Raw genomic sequence first — 24,576 nt, 5'->3', positions numbered from 1 at the left:
TATTCAGGACAAGACTTGAGCATATGCTTAAATTTGCTCTTAAATTAAAGCATGTGCTTGTATAGGATTGGACTTAAACATTTACTTAAATATGTTCCAGAATGAAGACCAGTATTCCTTGGGCCACATCACAGTCTTCTTGTTCATTAGAATTTATTGAGAAACCAAATACATCAGATAACAATTGACATTATAGTAATTGAATGTCTGTTTCTCTCTTTATTTGTTGTTTTTCTGATGTACTGTCTTTTGATGTTCAAAAGCTGAAAATAGACTATTTAAATAGTAGATCAAATTTTATTCACAAATCATGTGTAGTCTGTTTCCTTGCTAATTGCCAATCTCTTTAAATTTGTATTGTTTTAGAGCATATTGTTGCAAACTTTACTCCTGTGAGCAGTCATGCATAGTTCTATTAAAATCAAGCTCATTGACTCAGTGGGGTTACTTGCAGGAGTAGTAACATATTAAGTATTGGGCCCTTAATTTTTACCTTTTGTGCCTGATTTGGTTAAAAAATAAAAACAGCTTCCTTAGCATGAAAGCCTTGCTGAGGCATTTAAATCAAAGATAATTTTTCAACATTTATTCACAGCTTGTTTAGAAATACTATTTCACTATTTTGATATACATGTCTGTCTGCATATAAAAAATAAATACATTGGAATAGATGCAACATTTTTAAAACTGAGATATACTTTATAGAAAACAAAGTATTGAGATATTTACAGTCTGAGCAAAATAGGAAATAATTATGAATGTGATTTGTTAAAAAATAAATTATAGCCCAACGTGCCACATTTGTAGTGGTATCTCTGCACAGAAAATCCATTCCTTTCTCAATATGCTGTGGACTGACCATTTGAATTCATGGCCTAACTTCTTTTCATTAACAATAACAAGCCACAAGTATACTGGAGCTTAAATTAATTGCCAGTATTCTAAATGTCATCAGTTCTAATCATCTTGTTAATTCAATGCCCAGTATTATTTTAATTGTATCAGTTTTCCTTTTGACACTTTTTCATGAAGCAAATATAATATTTTATAAACACGCAGGCCTGCTCATTATAAAACATAATGGTGTCTACTGTCAGTGAGAGACGTAGAAATATGATTATGCAGGTAAACTTTTTTTAATTGCTATGTACTTGCATTTAATATTCAGTATAGCTAATGTATTAATTATATTTCTATGGTGTAAAAGGAAGGTACATTATAATTTGTGTGTACACACACTCACACAGAATATAACCGCTTTTTCAGTTTTATCATTTGTATGTAGTTAGGATCGCTCATATATTCAAACTATGTCTCCAATCACTTATTTCGTCTTTGCATTTTTGAAGTGATGTTATTAGATAGCTGAGTTGCAAACTTAGGTGATTGTATATCCTTAGTTCCATTATGTGCCTGAATCAAAAAGGATTTATGTTACAGTGTATGTAAATAGCTGGGAAAACGTACACAGAAAATTGAACTGGAAAGATCAGACATTTTGAGTTCTGGACAAGACATCTAAGGTGAGATACACCTTGGTGTGGGTACAAGGCCCTCTGAATCACTCAAGTTTCATAGACAGGGTTTCATAGGAGAGGAGGTACTGGTTGAAAGATCACACCTGTGGCTCTGTGGAGCCTTGCATGCTGGAGAGGGGAACTCTTTGGCGGGTCATAGAGGGGTGGGTAGCTGGTAAACAATAAAAATGAGAATAGGGTGGGGTGAGGATTGTTTGTTTTTGGGTTTTCCACCTTTTCTGAACTCAGAAGTGGCTTTTGAATGGATTTTGTTCAAACTTTCTAATAACTGGTTTGAAACCAATCATGAAATATTTCAAATAGAAGAGAGAATTTATCACAAAGTCATTAGCATATGAAAACGTAATTATAATGGAAGTTCTGATGTAACCTTGTCTACAGCAAGAGCTATTAGGGACTCACTAAAAAGAAAAGCTAGTAGAGACCAAAAATGCAAGGATATTCATAGTATTTTTGTTTATTAGAAATTTACTTGAGAATGTTGATCCCTGTATAAATTTGTTCACACCCAGGTTAAGTCTCTTAAGGAATCCAGTAATAATTATGCTTCCTCTGGTATATGAATGCTCTTTTCTTAAGGTGTGTATTCCTTCAACAATTCATAATAGACAAAATTTACCATTGTGCAGAAAGCCAGCATAAGGTCTATACATTGCTTAAATTCCACTTAAGCCCTCCTGTGGGTTTATGAGGAACTTAAACAGTGCATAGATCTTGTACTGGCTCTCTGTACAGAGATGAATTTCACCCAGGCTATCAGCTATCAGAGCAAGACCTTTAGAGATGCAGTTGAACTAATGGTTTATTTTTATATCAGGTATTTGCCTGTATTTAAGAAGGGGTTTGTGTTACTTCGTAGGTGTTTTAAAATAAATGTATTAGAGTAATATTATTTTAACATAGCTTCCCCTTTTGCAAGTGCAAATTTGCACTTGTGGTTTAGCACCCATAAAATGGAATTATGGGTACCAGTCAGAGGCTCTGCACTTTGAAGTACTTGTTTTTCACCTGTAAAAAGGACTCAAGACATTCAAATATCCAGATTTGCACTGGCAGTTTAGTTGCAGGTGCAGATTTTGCAGGTGTAAATCGCACTCACAGAAAGGGCACTTTTTAAAGGTTAATTATTAATTACTGCAAGTTGAATGAGGGAAAAAAATAGTTTGTTTTGAGAAAGGACCTCATTTGTTGCAGTCTCTTTTGCTGTATACCTGATCTTCCTCCAGTGTTCTCGTGCCTGCTCTTTCTTGTTCACTTGCTGCTTCTTGTCCATGTTGAGGGAGTTTCATGTGGTAGGTCTGACCCTAATTGGTGCTCATTCCCTCAGGAAGCTAGAGAGGGAAACTTTTTCATGGTGAGATGCTTTTCTGCATTGTCAGCCGCACAATGCCTCAGGGTGAGTACCTCCAAGGATCAGAGATTTGGAATTCAGAAGACTGGGCCTCAGTTTTGTGCAGGAATGCTCAGTTGAGTGCAAGGACAGGACGTAGCTGGGAAATGGATCAGAAAGACTGCCTGTGCTACCTTCTATTGGGTAAGCATGGGTGTTATTGGGAGGGGTCTTTATGATAGGGAAGCTGGAATGAAAGACTACAGGGAAATGGGAGCCGGATAAATAGTTAAGAATTTGAATTTCTAAGCTCTAGTCTAATTGATTTCTCAATATAAGTTTCAGCCTAGTTCATTACCTATATACATACATTGCTTTGAAATAAACCCAGTAATAATGGAAAGGGGGCAAAGGCCAGGGAGAACTCTGGGTGTATGAATGGGGTAAATGACAATGCGTACATTGAAGGATGTTGTTCAAACAAAACCCACTGTTAATTGATTAAAACATACCAAGACAGAAGACAGATTTAGTTTCTATGATTAGGATTAATATGTGGAAGAAAATGTTGAACAAAAGATTAAATAACTATATCATATTACAGGCCTGATGGAATTGGAACAGTCTCAGTTGAAGAGAAAGAAAGGTTTGAGGAGACTAAAAACCGACTTTCTTCCCTTTTAGAAAACCAGATAAGCCACTTCAGGTGAGTGCATATGAAGCTTCACTCAAAACGGTTTTGACATGGTGGTGTTCATTGTTGTGACTATGAATAAGACATAGCAAAGATAAAAGTTGTTGTTTGAGGAAAAATTCAAGTCATAGTAAATATAACATAATACATTTATATTGGATGTCTTTCAAAAAGATATCATTTAATTTAATCACACATTATTGGCCTGTAGCGTTCACTTATATAGCAGAGGAGACTAATTCCTTCCAATGTGGGAATCACTGGGTGAAATTCTATGGCTTCTGACCTCCTGCATAACAGACTAGATGACCATAGCATTGCTTTTGGCCTTAAAACCTATGACTATAATTCTAGCTCATGATTAGCTGAAAAACTTCAAATGAAGATGAGTGAGTAAGCCGTACTGAAGTGTTAATCAGTATGATCCATATGCAAACTGAGTGTCCTGTTTGATTGCAGCTGAGTTAAGTTAAAAAATTTTTTTAACCTTTGAGCTAATCAGATCCCATATGCAATATCTATTTCCTGTCTGAACCCATCAGAGGTAAATATTTTTCTGGTTATCTAATCTGTCTTTACTAAACTTTATATTTTTATGCATTTCCCCCCCATATCAGGTAAAGTCTCTGCTCCCTAGTCCTCAATGAAGAGTTTGTCCATGCTGAGTTTCAAATTTTAGCCGTTTTTGTTGTTGCCCAGTTCAAAAACTTGATTTAGAATTAAATCACAAAGGAAAGAGTATTTCTTCTTCAAGTGATCATCTACAAGGATTCCAGTCTTGATCCACATGCACCCCATGCACACAAAATCAGATTCTTTTGGCCAGCAGTGTCCACTGAAGCTGCATCTGAGCCCTAGATGTCCTTGTGCCCCCGCCAGAACCTAGGGCACAAAGGGTAGACCAGGCCCAACCAAGCCTTAGTTCCTTTTTACCATTCATGGCAGCAAAACAGAATCCCTGAAGTATCCCGCCAGCTTCTCTGCACACTGTGCTAGCTAGTGTTAGTTATTTGTTAGTCTTGGTGCCTGTTGGCAACACACACATGCACGAAAGAAAGAAATTTTATTTTTTTTAGTCAAGTTCTGGATTTAGGCTAGAACACTCCCTGTACAGGGGTTCTAGCAGAATGTCAGAAGAGAAATCTCTGGGGTTTAAAACCTGCCCCTCATGTGAAGCTTAAATGCCACTTAATGATGGGCACTCTAGGTGCCCATTTTGTTTAGGAGAGGGACATGTTCCTGAGTGATGTACCATATGTTACCCCTCCTTTGGGTGGACTTAGAAAGCCAGAGAAGCCTGCCTGAAATTGTTCGTCCTGTAGTGCCCTATGCAAACTCCTCAGACACCAAAAGGAAGGACACAGCTGAACCTCACTCCTCAGGTTGGTCCCTCTCCATGGGTGCCCTGGTGAAACCAGATTCCACCCTGAACTCCCAGGCTCTGTAGACCAACCAGGACCCAATCATCACCCATCATTCCAGCTTTGATTACCTCTGAGGAGGTAGGAAGGAGCACTGCTCCAGAACTGAGCCAAGGCAGAAGACTCATAAGTCTTACTTATCTCACGCTCAACAGCCAAGGGGCAGCCAATAGCCTGAGAAGGGTCCCTCTGGCACCAGCTGTTAAGAGAGCACTGGTGGTACCCACTGAAACTGTGTACCACGTCTCTCTTGGTATTGAGCCTTCAGTATCTGGCATTTCTGCACAAGCAATCTCAGAAAAGTGTTCCTCAGTGCCCAACACATCAATAACTAGTGTGTTGATACCCAGGGCGTATATAGTACTGAGTGATTTATTTGTGAGCCTGGTACTGGACTCTCCTCTTCTATGAGGTTGGGGGTGGTGATAACTAAGTGACCAGCTATTGAGTTTGTGAGTCGAGCAAGTAAAGGTGGAATCTCCAATATTGACTTCATCCTCTATCAGCTGAGGGAGCACAGCAGAGCCAGGGCACCTGTGACAGGACAGCCCCTCCCTTGGAAGAGGTATATTTTTAATCCCCTTGTGGGCATAGTAGGAACTCCTCTCCTACACACCCACCTTCCCCTCCTCATGTAGCACAACAGAACTCAGGAAGAGACTAATCTAAGGAGGGATCTGTAAGGGACAGCAGGAAATGACCTATGGTTCCCCCCTGTGTCTGCCATACTCATATGAGCCCTGGCCCTATTGGACATCCTGGGGACTGCAGCCATATTCAGTCATCATCGGCTCCTTCTAGGCTTAGATTCCCCTCCCCCAAAAGGCAGTATAGACCAACAGAGCCAGGTCAGCGAGTGCAGCCTCAGATCCTGAAAAGATAGGAAGAGGGAGGCGATGAGGATCAGCATCTACAAGGGGAAGAATAATTTGTCCCTGCTGCAATCTCCTCATTCTCTCCCGACAAGGCAGCAGATCTCTCAATGTCTTCAAGACAACTTCATCAAGTATATGGCAGAGATTCTAGATATACCTCTGGAAGTGGTGCAGCAAAAACTTCTCAAACTCCTGCACATCTTGCATTTTTCTGTGCCTATAAATGAGGCACTGATGAAACCTGTGAAAGACTTGTGGTGTATACGAGCATCCATTTTGGCCACATTGAAATGAGCTGACAGAGATATCAAATCCCTTCCAAGGGATTTGACTATTTTTATTCCCACACAGTTCCAGGGTCTTCTGGTAGCTGCATTCCAAGAGACGCTGACACAACAGAGTCCTTCCAATTCTATACCTAGGGAGAGAAACCCCAAGAAACTGGACCTGTTTGGATGCAAAGTCTGTTCATTTACCAGTCTCCAGATGCATGTGGCTAATTTCCAAGTTCTTCTGACAAATGCAATTATATGAATTGGCACAACCTGTCTCATTTAGTGGGCATGCTATCTCAAGAGCATGAACTGGAGATAAACACCATCATATCCAAGGGACAGCTTATTGCCCACATGTCCTGACACGGCCAACACAGCAGCACATACTATGACTACATCAGTGACTGTGAGAATTTCTTTTTGGATCCAGTCTTCAGAGATTCCTAGGTTGATCCAAACAACAACTGAGGAATTGCCCTTTGAGAGCAACAAACTTTTTAATTCAAAGGCAGATGAGGCCATCCATCCTTTAAAGGATACTAGGGCAACTCTGTGTTCTCTGGGCCTCTGTGTTCCCACGCCAAGAAGGAAGCAAACAAGACCACCAGCCTCCTTTGGGCATAATTCTTCTCCCCACTGTTATCACCAGCTCCAAAGGACCTCAGAGCTGCCGAGAAGGAAGCAAAGGTTCCACTGATGATGAACCTCCACCTCTTCTTCCGCTGTCTCAGAATCTGGGTCTTACATCAAGCAGCCGGTATGATTCCAATGTCAAGATCCTGACAGTAATGCTCAAAGATCTCTTCCCTTCTACCTCCCCTTGCCCTCCTTTGGCAGCTTCCTCTTTTAGTTTAATTAATTTTGGACTCAGAACTTCTTAGACCAGTAGGTCCTGGAAATTGTAAACAAAGGCTACTCTATCCAATTCTTTGTACTCCTTACCCAACCCTTTTCAGGGACTCTTCTCACAACATACTGCCTTTTACAATTTGAAGCAGTAGAGGAACTGGCCTTAGAGTTCAGAGACAGGGATATTTATTTTCATTACTTTTTCATCCCAAAGAAGAAAGGGATTTGGTGTTCCATTCTTGCTCTTCAGCATTTCAATAAATTCATCTGCCATTTTAAATTTAGGATAGTGATGCTAGCCTCCATAATTCCCTTATTAGAATCTGAAGATTGGGTCATAGGTATCTTGCAGGTCGAGAGCTATTTCCACATATCCATTCATCTGGCCCACAGGAAATAGCTCAGATTCCTAGTAGGAACCAGTGCAAGGTCCTGCCCTTTGGTCTTTCCACAGCACTGAGGTTATTCACCAAGTACTTGGCAGTCATGGCAGCTCATCTAAGCAGACAAGGAATCCAGGTCAACCCATCCCTCAATAATTATCTGATCTGAGTAATCTTAAATTTTTAACATTGCTGGACACTAAAAATCATGGTCTTGATAAAGAGTGTATTTATGGCTTATTACAACAATCTGTAACCCTACATCCTATGATTGCAGAAGTGTTAACAGGCCGGTTCACTTTGAATAGTCTTTTAGAATATGTGTTAACTACTTACACTGAACAATCTGTTCCACCTTGCATTTAGCTGTGACATCTGGGCTTGTCATCACTGCAGGCTAAATCAGCACCACTGTGATTGATGCAGCGGCGTCGATTTAGCAGGTGTGGTGAAGACTCAATAAGATGATGGGAGAGTGCTCTGCCGTCGACTTCAGTATTCCATCTCAATGAGAGGCGGAAGCTATGTTGACGTGATAGCGTCTTAACTAGTGTAACTGAGATCGACTTACCTCGTTAGTATAGACAAAGCCTCTGAGTACCTTTCCTAGACCTGAACAAGAGCTCTGTGTAGCTCGAAAGCTCGTCTCTCTCACCAACAGAATTTGGTCCAATAAAAGATACTACCTCACCCACCTTGTCTGATCTGAGTAAGATCACCTGAGTGGGTGATGAATTTCTTTGAAATAACCTTAAAGCTCTTTGCTACTCTGAGCATCAAACTTAACCTCAAAGGGCCCTGTCTTTTTACATTGACAGGACAAACTCATTCAGGAACACACCAAGAGTATGTCTGCACGAGAGACCTTACAGCGGCAGAGCAGTACGGATGCAGCTGTGCTGCTGTGAGATATCTCGTGTTGGCACTCTATGCCAATGGGAGAGAGCTCTCCCATTGACATAATTAAACTACCTCCAATGAGTGGCAGTAGCTATGTCAGCGGGAGAAACTCTCCTGCTTACATAGCGCTGTGCACACTGCCAGTTATGCTGGTGAAACTTATGTTGCTCAGGGGTGTGTTTTTTCAAGGGACAAGACTGTTTGTAGCATTTGTAGAGAGGGTTATCATAGAATCATAGAATAGAATATCAGGGTTGGAAGGGACCTCAGGAGGTCATCTAGTCCAACCCCCTGCTCAAAGCAGGACCAATCCCCAACTAAATCATCCCAGCCAGGGCTTTGTCAAACCTGACCTTAAAAACTTCTAAGGAAGGAGATTCCACCACCTCCCTAGGTAACTCATTTCAGTGTTTCACCACCCTCCTAGTGAAAAAGTTTTTCCTAATATCCAACCTAAACCTCCCCCACTGCAACTTGAGACCATTACTCCTTGTTCTGTCATCAGCTACCACTGAGAACAGTCTAGATCCATCCTCTTTGGAACCCCCTTTCAGGTAGTTGAAAGCAGCTATCAAATCCCCCCTCATTCTTCTCTTCCGCAGACTAAACAATCCCAGTTCCCTCAGCCTCTCCTCATAAGTCATGTGTTCCAGTCCTCTAATCATTTATAGGTTTATAGGTCAGGAAAGGCCAGGTCTACACTAGCACTTGTCGGTAAAACTTCTGTTGCTCTCCCGTCAGCATAACGCAGCTACGCAAGCTGTACCACCACACCTGTGCTGCTGTTCGCTCATAAGCATAGACATAGCCTAAGAGATTATCTGTGTAGGTCTCCAACTGTGTAAGGACATGTTATGAGTTAGCCAGGTTAGATCCACCTAGACACATTAGAGCTTGTTCCACTGCTGCCTATTTGAAGAATGTCCATGTTCCTGAAATCTACAGAGCAGCTACAAGGAACTTGTTCTGTACACTGACAAGCCACTATTCTCTGATAGAGGGTTTCAGACCAGATGCCTGCTTTGGAAGGGCTGTCCTGCAAGAAGTTTAAGTAGGACTCCCACTACTCATCCCCAAGCAAACAGACAATTATTTGTTAGTCACTAAGAGTGGAATCCAAGTGGGCAAGCACTCAAAGAAGAAAAACAGTTACTTACCCTACAGTAACTTTAGTTCTTTGACATACGTTGTCCGCATGGATTCCACAACCCACCCTTCTTCTCCTCTACAGTAGAGTTCTACTTCTCTGGGACTGGGAATTGGCAAAGGAAATGAGGGATGGTTGGGCCTGCTCTGCCCTTTATGCCCACAGGTGGAAGAACAAGAGGACAGCTAGGGATCAAGTGCAGCCCCAACGAACACTGTTGGCCAACATAATCTGATCTCATTTACATGGGGTGCAGGCCTACCAAGAGTGGAATCCATGTGGAGAACATATCTCAAAGAACCACAGTTACTGTAAGTAACCGTTCTTCTTTTTCCATTATCCCATAATTTAAAAATAGCTGAAATATATCTTTTCAAACTCTCCTAAAAAGTTCACCTTTTGGCAAAGCATGAAAAAATGTAGCTGATTAAGTGAGTATTTTGGAAAAGTATGACTGCATGAAAATAGGTGGTTGTAATGGAAACTGTTTTGTAGCCTTAATTCTCGTGACTACTACAATACAGAACTGTAATTTATTAATTAGAGCTCTCTATAGTTAGATCGTTTTCAGCATTGACTCAGGACTACGTGCATTTTAGCAGTGTTACATTATTTACATATCATATGAAGGAAGCAACACTTTAGAACGTACCCAGTGGGATCTCTTGATTTGAAATGCTAAATGTAATCCAGGGATCAATACCATGTACTCATAAACTACGTCACCTACAGGTTAACAGGAGTAAACAATAGAAGAGACAAATACATGGATTATGCAAATACTCTGAGAAGGTTTAAGAAGGAGGAGGCAAATACAACAGCCAAATGTGTATTTTATTTAAAGGTGGATTAAGGCTAAGGATTAAATCTGTTTTGCTAATTTGTTAATACCCCCAAGAGTTGCTAGCACAACAATAAGAAATAAGCAGAATGAAGAAGATAGTATACTGGCACTATGTCTGCTGAAAAGATTTGTCTGACCTCATTTTCAGGGTTTTATTATAGGTTGGCCAAAGTGATTACTAAAATTCATTGGTCTGAATCCTTTTATTACTGGTAAAATGATGTTAGAAAGTAAAGCAACCATTCTCGTTATAATAATAATAATATTAAAAGAAATGTAGTTTCATGCAAATAATCTCAACAAAGTAGAAAATCCCTTTTTTGATTGGGGATATCCCAGCAAAATACAGGTTTCATAGATCGGATTAGGAAAGGGTATGATGTTCTGAGCTCTACAGACTTGAAGGAGTGGCAGGGGTTTTTTTTAATCAGTTGAATTTATGGAATCTTTTCTTTTTTAATTAGTTAAGCGCCAAAAGTGTTGTGGTGCTGTATGAGACGTAAGAGGTTTGTGTCCTGGGGATCTTCCAATTAAAGCCAATATAAAATGCATTCATATGTAATATAGTTATAACAAAAGAGGAAATATTAGAGGAAATTTGCACCCGTTTTAGCATTAATATTTTAAAAAGTGTAGATATCAGAGATTTTCTTTTGATTGCTAAACTGATATTAAAGCAGTATAGAACAGGTAAAATGCTACTTTACAGTTTCTTACTGCAATGTCTGCTAAAGTCATAAATGAAATCCCTTCTCAACACCATGGACACCTCTGACACCAAACTCAGAATATTTTTGTAAATACCATTCATAGTTTAATCACCATGACAGGTGCTTTTTCATCTTTTGGACTTTCAGAATCTTGAAGCTGAGGAAGAGGGGTTCAGATTTCATTTAATGTTATCCTATATATTGGATTAATGAAAAGATTTAAAGGTGTCTTCTGTCAATATACGTGTACCTTGCACTAATGTAAATTAAGGGAATGATGTATGCACATTACATGTAAAATAAAATTCTTAATTTAGAAATTACACTCTTGATAATGCGTCCTGTGTTTTGTTGTTTGTTTTTTGTTTTGTTTTTAAGATACTGTTTCCCTTTTGGACGTCCTGAAGGAGCTTTAAAAGCCACACTTTCATTACTTGAAAGGGTATGTTTTTTTAATGTTTTAATCCTGTTGGAGTACTTAATCTGTGTGTCCTATTATAAGTGTGACAGTGAGGACACCTGCACTTCTGTTTAGATACTGTTCTACTTGTTTCATTAATGCACTGCAACATTTTTCAACAATGACAGATAGTAGTCCAATCTAGAACATATTTACAGGAACTTCCTGAAGTCATTGCAGTGATTCCCTATTTCTTTATAAATTGATGGTTATTGAGCAGAACCTCTCAAACAAATCCTGGCCATGTGCCACCTGAGGCATATTGCACATATGCTTAACTAAACTTAAAAAAAACCTCCATAAAATTGAAAAACTCCCAGTAAGAGCAAAATTGAAGTCAATTTAAGAAGAAAAGGCAAAGGGCTAAAGTCAGCCAAATTGGCATGGAGAGATGGAAATAAAGTCTGGTCCTACAAATCCCCTGCACTGGGCCATAAGAAAGACAAGCATTGTTAACAGCATCTATCCTGCCTTGGGAAAGAGGGGCTTTAAATTTTAGAAATGACTCCTTAGGAGTATATATCTTTTATTTATATTTTAAGCTACTAAAAGCCAACATACCTGTAAAGATTGAGTGACGTTGAAGTCACTGGCAAAGCTTCCATTGTCTGTCCACGCCAGAAGAGACAGAAGGCCATGGATGTGGTTTAACTAGGCCACAGTTTTATACACTTATAATATCTGGAAGTACCCTGCAATAAATTGTACAGAGCAGAGGTTGGCTCCCTGCTGATCCAGACATAGTAGCCCCAACCCCCCTTCATCAGCTTCGTTAAAGGGGGTCAAGAAAAGGAGGGAGGTCACTCCCTAGTGGTGAGATGTAGGAGACCGAAAACCGCCATTACTCGGTTCCCATAAGGGATGCTTTCCTGCAAATCTTTTTCCAGTCCATTTCATCCAATAACTGTATCCCATTTATACCAAGTACCTGCACTGGTCATCCACCACAAGTTTTATGAATTTAAGTTGCGATAGTATAACCTAACCCTCTTATCCTACCCCACCTGTTCCCAGACCAGCAATGGGGAATGCAAAAAAACCCAAGCCTCTCCGGCAATGAGGGAAAAATTCCTTTCCAACCTTCTCAGGAAAAGGGGCAACTACCACAATAGCCACAGCAGCTCAATACGGAACCCTGGTTCCGTATTGCCAACTATTGTCAACTTCAAGGGAAGTGGGGAGAGAGAAGGGGCTTCCAGCCCGATCTGGGTAAAGAGGGTCTCTCCATGGCTGCCTGGGCTATAAATACCCCCACCCCTCTTCTGGTCAGCAGGAAGGGCAATGCAGTGACCTTGTCTTGACATGGCCCCATCTGCTTTCTACCCTTCCTGTCTGTCCCTGTAAACCTTCCCCCTTCTTCCCATCTGCTGTCAGAGAGCCCTTAAAGGGACAATGCTCCTTTTCTTCCAGCTAGCCAGACAAAGACCCACTCTCATAAAGGCTGCAGTGGGTATTTCATCCTCAGCCATTTTATCTTGGTTACTACATTTTAAATGCCTTTAATTTTTTTTAAAAAGTGTCGTGCTTTTTTTTGAAAGGCTGTGTATGATCTAGCCTTCTAGTGCTTCAAAAATTCAATGAAAGTCTGGTACTTGTGCTGCCTAAAATAGCTAATCCTTTTTCACAAATTAGACCTGCTTAATTTTAATAAGCATATGCAGGAGGAAAACGAGTCAGTAATGGCAAGTCTTGATGCTGTGCTCTTTCAATATTTTTTTTATTTTTTTCATCTGTCAGTGAGTGCTATGCTCATGAAATTGTTGGATGCATTTCACTGGCAAAGGCTTAGCAAAGCACAGATAGGTGCTCCGCAAATTTCGCTCCTCACGTCTCTAGCTGTGTACCTTAATCTAACCTTCAACGCTTCTGGTATTCCAGTCTTGGTTCTCACTAGAACAGAAACTGACAATCATGCTGAATGGTGCCACGCTGTAGGGGTGGTCTTTTAATGTGCATAAATGAGAACAAGAATGAAACCATCAAATTAATGCAACATAAATCAGGGTTTGAACTCAAATCTTCAGAGGCAAATAGCTAGTTTATTAACCAACTGTGCCATCTACTGAAATGCCTCTTTGATTTCTGCATTTATTAGCAAATCTAAAATAGCCACTGGTGTACATTCAGATTTTTCTCTTGGGCTTTAGGTAATGTGTGTAACCAATGTGTGTGTGTTTGTCTCTGGGAAAGGTTTTAATGAAAGATATTGCCACTCCCATACCAGCAGAAGAGGTGAAGAAAGTGGTTAGAAAATGTCTGGAGAAAGCTGCCTTGATCAATTACACGCGACTTACAGAATATGCCAAAATAGAAGGTTAGTACAGTGATCAACTGCCAAAGTGGCTGTAAAAGCCAGCAATGCCTATTAACTGGATATTCTGTGAGCAGCCTTTTCCCTTTCCTGAACAAATCTGTACCACAGCAAGGGGAAATGTCTCATTAAAATCTCAGCTGGTGAACTGTAGAGCTTTTTCCTATTCATTGCTTTAATATGCCTCCTGGGACCCTGCTTGAATGAAAGATCCAGACTTCATGTTTAAGTTATCCTTTTGTTCTTATTTGATTTTCTTTAAGCCTAAAAGTGTGTTCATGGCTTCTTTTTAATTTCTCTTCGTATTCCTAATAATTAAATTATTGGCAGTACGTTCTTGCCATATCAGCAATAACAGTGCCCTGAAACTTGGAAACCAAGGTGATAGAGGCCTTATAAATACCATAGCCAAGCAGGCAAAGAGATAGCAGAGTAATTTTGTTTGTTGTTGTGATGTCTTATCATTGTCAGTCAGAGATGGAAAACTTACTGGTTTTAACATAGTGAGATGTAACAGTAAATTGTTGAAATATCAATTATCTTTAGATTATTTATAAAATGCAATAACAGAAGTAAGTATTATTTCTCATGATGATCTGCACTTTTTCTTTATTTACAATTTGTGTACATTTGGGGTAATGAGATTCCTCAGAATTGTTGCTAGTCATGGAGTAGTTTATGATGTGCAATGTTATTGTTCAACCTAAAGCTTGTATTACAGTAAGTCATAACACTGGGAAAAATTTATGAAGCCATAAATGCAATAAAATTATTTTCAGAAAGCATAAGATAACAGTGTACCAGTCATCCATTGTATACTGGTACATAGTTAACTTTAGGATTAGGAAAGAGGTATGAAGGTCATTTTTAAAAAACATAGACAGTAGATGAGTTAGTTCAGCAGAAGAAAGACCATGACATATGCTTAAGAGTTACATGTTATTACTAAACATTAAAATCTGTTTTAGTATAATTTTTAATAACATTCTGGAATTAAATACAGTAATGATATCAAAACCCAGTGAAATGAAAGGAGGCCAATGTTTGTAGAAGTATTATAATTTTTTTTTTTATTAATTCCAGCTCTGGTCAAACTCCCTGACAAACATGAGTTAACCAATCTCATGAGTGATTAACCAAAAAAAAGGGGAAAAAAGCGATCTCATCACTATAGCAACCAATATTATATAACAGCAGTAACAACGTGAAGCGACCTTAGTAACCAGTTTATCATAATTAATTATGATATCACGTTGTGTTAAAGCAAGAAGGATGAATATTAGGTTTTTTTTAAAATGAGAGAGCCAAGATACCACTTCTCCCTTAGCTTTGATAGTATGCATACTCATAATGGGGGACTTCTGCTGTTCAATAATCTTGAGCTTTTAGCAGAACTGTAAGAATAATAGGTATAAAAATTTAAAAAATAAATTAGACATCACTAAAGCCTGTGAAAGACTTAGAAACTTACTGATTTTAAGCTGGATGTAGAAACAGTTTATTTACAATTAAAAAAACAGCATTGCACATACGTTCTGAATTTTATTCTGGAAAAGTGTGGGAATGCAATTCTCCTAAGGACCACATTCTGCACTTTAAACCACGCATATAATTCCCACTAAAGTAACAGGAATTCCATGTGAGCAGAAATTTGGCCCACTATATATTTTGACTAAAGTGAATTTATTTGTGGTTTACTAAGCCACTGCCCCATCTGATGCATAATTAGCTTGCTGTAAGTGCAAGGAATATAATGGAAAGCCCCAGCTACAGAAATCCATTTTTTTAAATTTTCTTTTACATATATATATATACAAATACATAACATCAAGAAGAAATTTTATTTAAAGAAAAAGAGAGTTTATACATGTCCTAACTCCCTATAGGCACCGAAACCTCATATGACACATACCTTGTCCAATAGCTTGAGTTGTGTCTCTTTAGGTTGGTAGCAATCCTGGTCTGTCTGCATGTACTGAAATGGAGTTCTGGGTCCCCATAACAATTAGTATAACTATTTTTATTACTTGCTTACTCCCTGCATGGGACAGTGGGAAGCATCTAAGCATTATGTAACCTGTACAGCATTCATGATAATTAATTGTAATGAACACTTCGGTATTGTAACTGTTTCCTGATCAATTAATATTTCCACAGTCAACAAACCAGATTCAGTTAGTCAAACATCAGCGTACTCCATGTGCTCTAGTGATTATATTGGCTATGTATAAATCAATAACAATGAAGTACAGAATAAAGCCACAAAGATGGTTATCATAATAATAGTAACATACAGTATTCTTATTCTGTGTTTTAGTGTTTTTTCTCTCACCAATTTCCCAAGCACAATATGGGATGGATATGCAGGCTCAGTCATTGGGCATAAACCAGAAAGAGAACCGTTCCTAAAATATAGTCAGATGGGAGTAGCAAATCAACAAGGACTACATAGACACACACACGCATTACACCCTCTATGGGAAAAGTTAGGTGATCTGTGAAAACTCAAACAGGACAATCTGGGATTAAGAAATATCCTGTAGTATTTGACATGAAAATGTACTATACATTTAAATACATGCTGAAAATAGAAAATGCCATTATCAACAAAATTTCAACATGAGTTCAGCTTATTTTAATCCTCTTTCATTTCCCCTTTTTTCTACCTCCTTTCCCCACATATCTCTTTATTACCAAAGAAGGAGGTAGAAATATCATTATTAATGTGATCTATTTTTGGATGAATAGCATGTGATTGGTTACTTTTTTTGAATTGCTTAATGATATTGAATTTTAAAGCGAATTTTTCAGTGCCTTCTTTTTTTCTTAAACTGATTTATGGTTGTCAGGTTTTTATCTGAAGAACAACAAATGTAGTTTTCTGTATGCATACAGAAAAGTCAGTCAAAAATTTTAAATAGACGAGCACTGAAATGCCTGATTTGATATTTGTTCTGCTTTGATGGGGTTAAATTAAGCGCTATATTTTTCTCTGATGGTGTCTTAATTTTTTTTTTCTTACACTTTAGCAACAGCAGAGAAGGATCCAGGTGATTACTATTTGTGTCTATGCATGATCGTACCATTGCTTTCAGTGTATATCCAAGTTAATTTAGTTTATTAGTTTATTTAAACAATCCCAGCATTTTGACCAGAACACAATGAAATATTGCAGTTAAAGTTGTGCTTGTGGTATAGTCCGTGCATTGTTTGCCTGTAGTGACACATGCATGTGATGTGTATTATTTGTTAACAATCTAGATAATTGTAAAATTCTGTAATTTCTGGAGTTTGACATAGTTTTGAGGATCATATTTTCATCACATTCTTCAAACAGAACATTTTGTTTAATTTGAAAAATATACACAGAGGAATTCATTAACAGCTTCTTTGGGTTTTTTTAATTGACTGAATTTATAATTAAAGGGACATTGTCAAATTACTTGAGACCCAGGTTTTCTGAGTATAAGCTTTTGTGAAACATAATGGGCTAAATCCTGAATTTGGCCCCCTGTTTTTACTCAGGGTTTACTCCGTTGAAATTAATAGAAGATGTCCTGGGTAAGGACCTTAATGTTTGGCACCATGTAAATGGAATGCTTTCCAATAAAACTTCAAGAAATAGAGGGAAAGATTAGTGGCGAAAAATTGTGTAAATGGAAAATATTCTCTTACATTGTTTGCAGTTGAAACATGACAATATCTTTCTAATGTATGAGAATCAGAAAGTCAAACTTCTTAAAAACTACAGTGAAATTGACTAGTTTATTTTCATTCGTCCACGTGAACTCTCTAGATACTGGTGTTTTCTGCAATGTCCATTACCACCCCAATGGGTGCTCCATGGAGTCTTCTGCTTTCTGCTTTGCCCAGTTTGTTTGTTGGGCATATGCACGTGCGCACACACTGCATGCCCTAAAAATGGTCAGATTGGATTAGTTTAATCTCCTTTCAAAGCTAGTTCCACACTCAAATGCTCTCAGTAAAATGGCTAAGACGCCTTATTTCTGTCTCACATTTCATTCGGATCTTTGTAAACTGCACTGTTACGGAGGAGAGCAGCTGTCTTGAGAGGCCAAGGATGAAGATGTGGTTGCTGATATACCTGGGTCCTGACCTATTGATGACTTTTAAGATCAGAACCAGGAACTTGAACTAGCAACAGAAATCTTGTTCAGTCACTCTCCTGTTGGGAAGGGGGGAAAGGCCATGATTATTACCTAGATAAAGTGGTGGAATAAAAATGTTTGTTAAATCTTCAGTGTTCATGCTTAGTCTAAAAATGAGGCTCAGTGCATGTCTGGCTAGGAGAATGGTGCTGGCAACTCTTGACATTTTATCATGAATCTTGTGTATTCTGCATTTTTCTTAAAGGTCCAGCTCCTAGAATTATGCAGTTTTATTCTAATCCCAGTTTTCATTTTTAAAAAAAGTAAAATTTCTAGTGCTCATGGCTACAGAGAAAGGCTTGAGAATACAAACTATAAAGGCTCAAAACTACCAGAAGGGAAATAAAGAGAACCCAAAATGTGTATTTTTAAAAAAATAAAAAATGGTAAGCTAAACTCATGATTTTGGGGGGCCTCACTCATGGTTTTTTGAATATTTAGGGTTGGCAATATTGGGTGTGGGTTTGCCTATGAGAAAGACATGGCTACCATGAGGTACCAAAGAACCGATGCTATGGTAATCGTAGTTCTATTTATATGGACACTAATTTCCCCAGACATGATTAATCTTGGGGATTCTGGCAGCATGATGGACAGTGAGTCTGTCTGTTCCTCTAGGAGCTCAGGAGAGTCCTCTTCTGGACTGTAGTCCCTTGGTATCTTAGGTTTCTTTGCCTTGCAGACCAAATGGAGGCATTCAACAAATTTTGTTTCTGGACTGGGGCATCTTCTGCATCTGAGACTGAAGTGGAACAAGACTGATGTTTTGCCTCCCTTTGTCTTTCACTATGTCCACACTGATGCACGTATTCAAGTCCAGGACTGTGTACATGCTCACACATGCTTCCCAAACCCATTCCAAGTGTCTACATTATGCTGTGCTTCATATGGATATAACGCTGTGTACACATGTATACAGATGTCCACACTGCCGCTGCTGTTACATGTCTCAAGAGACCAGGTCATAGATGGTCTGGCCTAATGGTCGGAGCAGGAGTCAGGCCTAATGGTTGGAGCTGAGGGTCAGAACCAGATTACTTGGATTCAAGAAAGGCAGAAGCAGGGCTGGTTCCCAGACAGAAGCGAGGCTGGGACAGGACTGGAACAAGGCAGGATCTAGGCTGGAATGAGGCTGGGTGCAGTGCAAGAGCAAGGCAGGAGCAGGGCTTGGAGTGAGCTGAGCACAGGGAGGCAGAGAATCTCCTGGCGTGTGCATTGAGCAGCCGCTCATCCTCTGCAGCTGTTGGGCTTAAGAACAAGCCAACTGACTGCCTTAGCCAATCAGGTGGTTCTGCAATAGCCTAGCAGTGCTCATTGGCTGCCTGATGACTAGGCAAGTGCATCTGCAGCCCTCATTCCTGACAATATGACATTAGCACTACCATTTTGAGCAGTATCCTAGAGTTCTGTGTGTCACAGGGAGACACTCTTGGAACCACATTACTGTGTGCTGTTGGTACTGTCCCCTGCCGTCACACGTTGGCTGATGGCAGTTCCTGATCACGTTGCCCTTCACTGTTATTTCCTGCCAAACTGGGTGGAAGATATGCAGCAATGGGATGATGATTTTGGTTCTGTTCCTGCTCTGTATTGTGGGACAAATAGTTATGCAGTGGAGTAGGCCCTTGGTGAGATACTGGATGGAATTTGGGCAGAACTTTCTGGCAAGTTGAAGATGGCTGACCTGAAAGCTGGTATTACCATAGTGTGCCTTTAGGTGGACTGTCACTTCTGGTTCAGGAAAAGCAGCACCGTGCAGTGGAGTCACATTGTTTTCGAAACCTGGGATGACCAGCAGTGGCTTCAAAACTTCCCAGTGAGGAAGCAGATTTTCATGGAACTATGTGAAGCACTTGCACTAAACCTCCAGCACCAGAACACTCGATTCAGGAAAGCCATGCCGGTCCAGAAGTAGGTGGCTATTGCCCGGTGGAAACTGGCAACACCAGAAAGCTATGGGTCCATTGCAAACCACGTCGGGGCAGGAAAATCCACCATTGGGGTTGTGGTTGTTCAGGTTTGCAAGGCAATTAACACTGTGATCTACCCAGGGATGGTTGCCATAAAAAAAGTTCCAGAAATAATAGCCAGGTTTGAGAAAATGAAGTTTCCAAACTCTGCATGGACCATTGGTGGCACCCACATCCCAATACTTTGCCCATCACAAGGGGCAAGTGAGTATGTGACCCAAAAAGGTTACTATTCGCTCATTTTGGAAGGCTTGGTGGACCACAGAGGCAGATTCGTGGATACCAACATGGGAAACACTGTAAAGGTTCATGAAACCAGGGTGCTGAGGCAATTAGGATTGTACTTCAAAAAAGGAAGAAGGGACTTTATATTGTTCTGCACAGTTTGTCTGTTCCCACTGTTATTTTGAGGGACCCTGCATACCTACTTCTATCTTGGCTCATGAAACCATGCCCTGACATCAGTGACTCTGGAAAAAGAGTATTCAGTTACAAGCTCAGTGGTTGAAAAATGATCACGGTATATGCATATGGTAGGCTGAAATCTTGTTGGCGATGCCTATATACCCACCTGGATGCCAGTTTGGCAAATCCTGCTTGTATAATTGCCGCTTGCTGTGCATATGGAGTCACATTGTGTGAGGGTAAAGGGTAGTGCTTCCATTCCCAGCGCACTCAGGATTACCAACTGTGGATAGGCAGTGGGATCCCACCCACATACATGGTGGTTCTGGCTCCCAGCCAGGAAGGGAAATCAGGGATGACATATGCGCACACATCTTGGAACAACAGAGAGGCAGAGGATGACATTTGCCTGTGCCAAGGGGCGTGGTCACACCTTGTATAGCTGCTGGAAATGCAGATGAGGGAACATTGATACTTGTGGAACTACATAGCTTTGTAAAGGTTTTGTTCCCCTGTGGCAGATTTGGGGGATGGGCACTTGGCAAGGTTCAGGGACTCCTATAGGCTCATAATTCCACTCCTGGATTCTATGGAGGTGGTCTCTCTGTGAGGGGTTTTATGTGTCAGTGGATGGAGATGTCTTGGGAGTCCTGCAGGCTCCATGTTCTCCTTGTGGTCGCTTGTCTTGAAAGAGGGTCCTCTGACTCAGCAGCACCCTGGGCAGCAGCTGGAGGAGAAGGAAGTGGTGGTGGTGGTTCATGGACAGGTGCAGTGACCCTGGTAGTAGGTGAACCCCAAACCCTTTCGGCCACCAGTTCTGGGAGCATCTCCATTAGGGCATGCTCCTGTTCTCTGTGGTGTGTCTTTTGCTCCATGAACTGGTTCATCCATGTCTCTTCCTGCTAAAGAGCCCTCTTCTCCCATGCTCTGAGGAATTCAAACTGCTCCTGGTTTCTCCTGTCCATCCTTACGAGCAACTTATCCAGAGCAACTCCGTCTGCCTCTGCTGTCTCTGGGGTGCTGCTTCTGCCCTCCTGGTGGAATGGTGTCCCTCTTGGGAGCTGAAGTTCCTGCCAGTTTAAAAAGAAGGATAGCATTTTTTTCCTTTGGAAGAAGCTGAAAAAAAACAGCATAACATAACTTTGCTAAGGCCTCAATTTTGATATTTTTCAGCATTCCAGGAATGCAACTGTTAGACTATCCTTGGTTCTCAGGCAATGATTGCATCCCATGAGGAAGGAGCAGAGTATACTAATGGTGAGATACAAGTACTACTATTTTTTAGAATGTTAAATTTTCATAGAATCTCAAAGAGGGTGTAAATGGGGGAGGGGGGAGGACACGACATTTCTGACCAGGGGTTTTGTTACTAGTTAGTAATTTCTGTTTTAAAGACTGGCTAACATTTGGAGAATATAGCAGCTTTCAAGGTACAAGAAAAGCAAAGAGAGGTGGCTTTCCAGCCCTGAGAAGAGATCCAGCAGTCATTGCCAGAGATGTTTCTGCTAATGGTCACCCTGCTATATATTACTGAATGGGCAGCTGTGAAGGTGGACCAAGCAGATTTGCACTGCCATTGAACTTCAAGACCCAGCTGAAGGTTCTTCTACACCAGAAATTTGCTGAAATATGCTTACAGGAGTGGGAGGCAATTCAACCAGAAAAGGACTCTGTTCTCATCTAGCATATGATGTTTCCATGCAAACGGAAATATGAACAATGAACACTGTCCACCTACCTCCAACCCCCAGCATCACCAGAAGATCCTGCCCCTGTGCCTGTCTATCAGTGAAATAGAGAAAGAAAGAAAGAGAGACGCCCCAACTTTATTTGGTTGCCTGAAGTTTCAGATCCAGGCAAGCCCCTTCCCTCTCCATTGCAAAGGGGCACCGCACTGTGTTTATCCAACTGCCAGACTAGTTCCTCTCCCACCTGACTTGTGCAGCAGGGCTTGGTGTGGCAAGGGGCCAGACGCCAGGGACAGGGATGGGTAATTGTGTAATTATGTAATCTTCCAAGGGAGAAAGGACTTCTGTGAGTAACTTTTCCTCAGACAACCAGTGTTCCCTTCCCCTTCCCAGACTTAAGCCTCCCTCCACCTCAACGCTCACTCCTCCGTTCCATGGGGCTCTTGTTTGTAAGGGGACAGTAATATTGGGGGAAGGGAGAGGCACTGAAACTGTAATCTTCCAAGGGACAAAGACAACTGGGACTAACTTTAGACAATCAACTATAAGTTTTTTACAGCTGTCCCATCCCCAGCCTGGACCTTTCTAGCCTTCCACCTGACAACGGGGCGGGGAGGAACCTTCATAGATTGGGTAAGGGTCAGGAAGAAAAGGGTTCAGTGCATTGTGGGAATGGGGATAGAGGACTATTGAAACTTGAGACATAGTACACGCCCCTTAGCCCCATCCACATTGCAAACTGGCATGGGTATGGGCTGTGCCACACCCCTCAGGTATGCTAGCTCACTCGCCCTGTGCTGGCCTTCAGACATGTGCTTCTGGGGTTTAGGTGTGGACAATAGGGGAGTTACGGTACGACTACAGGAATGGGCATGTGTACAGCCACTATGTACCTTTTGTTTTGGCTAGTTCTGGAATCAATCTTAGTTTGTGTTGTACTGAGTAGCCTGTTATGACTAGCTGGACTAGAATATGCTGGAAGTGTCATTAAACCACATCTCAGCGATGCAGACAAGTTTGGGTGTTCTGTCTAAAATTAGATGATGATCAGTGCTGGATTTATTGACAGCTGATCTCACATTCATCAGCAGATGGTTGTGTCTGCAATTTGGGAGGGAGGGAGTTCTTCAGGTTCCACTCTCTTGAAGGTTCCTTTTCTCCAACAACATAGCAGCACTCTTCGGTGCCTTATGGTCAGAGAGTTGGCAGTATGGTCTGTGAAAGAGAAGTGTTGGAGCAATAGAGTGTTTGACTAGTGGTCTGTGTAGGTGAGGGCATTTTCTGTGTGTATGTGTGCCTTTTAGTGTCTTTTTATTACATATATGTACAGTACCTAGCACACCAGAACCTTGATCCTTGGAGCCTTGAGGCACTACTGCAATATCAATTATATCAGCAACAGTGTGGGGGTTGTCTTGGTGATGTTCCCAGGATGAGGTCACTTTCCATTTGAGAAGAAGGCTTAGATGGTGATGGAAAGCTGTGTGAAGATGACTCTGGCTGGGGCTCCCTCTTGATGCTAGTGATGGAGTGAGGAAGACAGCTGCTACGAAGTGGGCTTTCCAGTTCTCCCGTCCCTTGGGGAGGAGAAGTTTCTGTAGCGAGTAAATAAACAGCATACTGTTGGTGAAAATTAAATTAGATTTTAAAATTCTTTCAGTTTTTATCGTGTACATTCCAGTTCTACATCCATGGTGTGCCCAAAATTCCCATTGACTTCTGTGGAAATGTTGGGTTCCCAGGAAATGCAGGATCTTTTCTCCAAGTTTATTGTTACAAACAAGTAAGGACATCTGTGTGTGTGTGTGTGTGCGCGCGCACATTATATATTATACAGATATCTATTTTATAACTATATATTATAACATATAATGTGTATGTGTGTACTGTGACAAAGTTCCTCCTCTACCTTGGTGGGTCTTGCGCTTATTGGCAGATTTGCTCGCCTTGGAACTTCACGGCAGCCCTCAGCTTGGCCATTTTTCTGAATCCACAGTCCAGGTCGATGACTACTGTGTCTGACCAGGAGTTGGGAGGTTTGGGGGGAACCCGGGCCCGCCCTCTACTCCGGGTTCCAGCCCGGGGCCCTGTGGAATGCAGCTGTCTAGAGTGCCTCCTGGAACAGCTGTGCAACAGCTACAATTCCCTGGGCTACTTCCCTATGGCCTCCTCCCAACACCTTCTTTATCCTCACCATAGGACCTTCCTCCTGGTGTCTGATAATGCTTGTACACCTCAGTCCTCCAACAGTCCACGTTCTCACTCTCAACTCCTTGTGCCTCTTGCACCCAGCTCCTCACACTCACACCACAAACTGAAGTGAGCTCCTTTTTAAAACCCAGGTGCCCTGATTAGCCTGCCTTAATTGATTCTAGCAGCTTCTTGATTGGCTGCAGGTGTTCTAATCAGCCTGTCTTAATTGTCTCCAGAAGGTTCCTTATTGTTCTGGAACCTTCCCTGTTACCTTACCCAAGAAAAAGGGACCTACTTAGCCTGGGGCTAATATATCTGCCTTCTATTACTTTCCTATAGCCATCTGGCCCGACCCTGTAACAGTGCACACACACGTACAAAGATTTCCTTACCTCCTTGTAACAACAACTTATG

General features: G+C 40.9%; 1 protein-coding gene across 16 annotated transcripts in view; it reads left to right on the top strand.

Moving 5' to 3' along the window:
- CADPS2 (calcium dependent secretion activator 2) overlaps positions 1 to 24,576 on the top strand; it is a 555,767-nt gene that overhangs the window by 416,464 nt on the left and 114,727 nt on the right. For 12 of the 16 annotated variants that reach the window (XM_074942329.1, XM_074942330.1, XM_074942331.1 and 9 more), the window contains 4 exons: positions 3,473 to 3,574; positions 11,345 to 11,408; positions 13,617 to 13,740; positions 16,767 to 16,787. In XM_074942329.1, coding sequence (XP_074798430.1) covers positions 3,473 to 3,574; positions 11,345 to 11,408; positions 13,617 to 13,740; positions 16,767 to 16,787 — 311 coding nt within the window. The remainder of the gene's footprint in view (positions 1 to 3,472; positions 3,575 to 11,344; positions 11,409 to 13,616; positions 13,741 to 16,766; positions 16,788 to 24,576) is intronic. The other 4 variants (XM_074942327.1, XM_074942337.1, XM_074942338.1 and 1 more) reach the window with 1 other exon arrangement.

Source organism: Natator depressus, chromosome 1 (genome assembly GCF_965152275.1).
Source record: "Natator depressus isolate rNatDep1 chromosome 1, rNatDep2.hap1, whole genome shotgun sequence".
Taxonomy (NCBI): domain Eukaryota; kingdom Metazoa; phylum Chordata; order Testudines; family Cheloniidae; genus Natator; species Natator depressus.
Note: the sequence above shows the minus strand (reverse complement) of the source record. Positions and strands in the feature narration are given on the sequence as shown.